This window comes from Castanea sativa, chromosome 4 (genome assembly GCF_040712315.1).
Source record: "Castanea sativa cultivar Marrone di Chiusa Pesio chromosome 4, ASM4071231v1".
Classification (NCBI taxonomy): Eukaryota; Viridiplantae; Streptophyta; class Magnoliopsida; order Fagales; family Fagaceae; genus Castanea; species Castanea sativa.
Genome location: NC_134016.1, coordinates 42240110 through 42242464, shown reverse-complemented (window position 1 = coordinate 42242464; position 2355 = coordinate 42240110). Strand labels below are relative to the sequence as shown.

Here is a 2355-nt window from a genome sequence, read left to right as displayed (position 1 = left end):
ATTTATTTGATTTGAGACACCCTACTTAACAAGAAAACGAAGCACCAAAAACATTCGTCCATTCATTCATTCTAGAAATGAAGATAAGTCTACCAAACACGTGTGAACCCTTCACAGTTCACACTCTTCCTCCTCAATAAAGTGTAAAAACAAACAAAACCAACCTGTTATTGTTTTATTTTTATTAATTTTTATTTTTTATTTTTTTTACGTGTGAAAGAGGCAAAGAACAACAAAATGTCAAAAACCCCAAACTGAAATTTCAATTCAATAAAAAATAAAAAATAAATAAATAAAACCTCCTCAGATAATAACGCCGACTTTCGATCACACCCTCCCAAACTCTACACCCAGTCTCACCCAATTGAAACCTCCCTCTTCCACTCTCTCACACATACACACAATTTGAAAAATTCTCTCAACCACTCACACCTATATATCACAACCCAAAACCCCACACTTTTTGGCCATTTCAACTAACCCATCTCTCTCTCTCTCTCTCTCTCATTTCTGAAGCTAAAAAGGAACACAATTTGCATTTGAGGTAAGTGGGGTTTGCTCCAAAATGCAAGAAAGTTCAGTGCTTTCCGTATCTCCATTATCTCCACCGAGCTTCAACAGCTACTCTTCGGAAAAGCTCTCTGATATCGCCGCCAGAGTGGTGGAGGAGCTTCGCCTAGAATCTGAGTCCGAACCAGATTCTGATATCTTCAACTGGCCTCCAAAACCTACACAACCTCAACAACAACAACAACAAGACAAAGAAAAAGACGACAACAACAGCGACAAAGAGAAGCGTGAGTACGAGGAAGAAGAAGAAGAAGATGATGATGATTTCGAGTTTGCTTTTGTTTGTAGAGAGCCAGACACGACAACAATCTCGGCCGACGAGATCTTCTCCAACGGTCAGATAAGACCCACTTACCCAATCTTCGACCAAAGCTTGCTTCTAACTCTAAACGATTCCCACATCGAAAAAACAAACACCATCACCACCACCACCACCACGAGAAAAATCACTATCTCCGCCGCCAAAGCGCCGTCGTCGCTTCGTCGTCCTCCGCTGAGAAAGCTCATGATCGAAGAACAAGAGAGAGATCGCGACACGTCTTGCTCTTCCTCCGAAGCCGATGACCTTGAAGGTGTCCCAGATGGGACCTACTGCGTGTGGACCCCGCACAGCTCTTCTTCTTCTTCTTCATGCAAGAAGAGCCACTCAACTGGGTCCTCGAAAAGATGGAGATTCCGGGACTTGCTTTACCGTAGCAACAGTGATGGCAAGGACACTTTCGTCTTTTTGACACCGAACAAGAAGGCCGAGAAGATTGCTGTAAGAAACAACAGCATCAGCAAAAGCAACAGCAACAGCAGCAACAAGAACAAGACTAGTGTAGTTAATAATAAGGTTGCAGAGGAGAATAAAAGGAAGTCATTCTTGCCATATAGGAAGGACTTGGTGGGTTTTTTCACGAATGTCAATGGCCTCAATAGGAGTTTGCAGCCATTCTAAACACAGAATTGAGAGGTGGGTTGGGTTGGTTTTTTCACTTTTTCTTGTCATTTCTGAGTGTTTAGTGGAGCAATTTTTGTTAGCTAGGCCTTCCTAATGATACATTAGGATTCTAATCTGCAATGCGTTTTTTTTTTTTGTAAATATTTATTATGTTTTCTTTAGACTTCAATCTTCCTATAGTGTTTATATGTTTTTCTTTTTCTTGTTAAAAAAAAAAAATTTGAAATGATAGTTTTGTTTTTAGAAAATCAAGAAGTGTGAGCAGTTTAATTACAAGACTATTAGCAGAACGATGATTGTGTTTTGTATGGTTAATTAGGTTCATTTTGTTGAACTACTGAAGCTTGAAATGGCTCATATGTGTATGAAATGGCTCATGTGTCAAATTAAAAAATGAGCCTATTGTGATGTTTAAAAAAAAAAAAACTTTTGTTCTTGTGAAATTATTCTTTCATTTGAGTTTGATTCATTTCAGAATTTAAATTAATTTTAAATTAAAATGATCTAGTTAACTAATACTTTTTTAGTTTATTTGTTAATAAACTGTTTTAGGAAAGTCTTGATACCATTGTTATTGGCTTAAAAAAGTTTTAATACCCTTATTATGAGAACTATAAAAAGATGTTGACTACTTTTTTTTCCCATAAAAAGTTTCTATAAATATTTTCTAAATCAATGTTCTTAAGGTATTTGTTGACTTTTTCCTATTTAAAATAAGAGTCATGTTAACGAATACCTTTAATACAATTGTTAATAAATCATAATAGGAAAATTTTGACACAACTTTTATGAAAAATATAAAAATTTGTCAACAACATTTATTGTTTTATCATTTTTTCAAT

At 36.1% G+C, this 2355-nt stretch overlaps 1 protein-coding gene across 1 annotated transcript; it reads left to right on the top strand.

Moving 5' to 3' along the window:
• The first annotated feature begins 347 nt into the window (after positions 1–347).
• On the top strand, positions 348–1761 carry LOC142630632 (uncharacterized). The gene has a single exon (XM_075804656.1). It carries the CDS (start codon positions 566–568, stop codon positions 1508–1510), a length of 945 nt encoding a protein of 314 aa, XP_075660771.1. The 5' UTR covers positions 348–565; the 3' UTR covers positions 1511–1761.
• Positions 1762–2355: the final 594 nt, after the last annotated feature.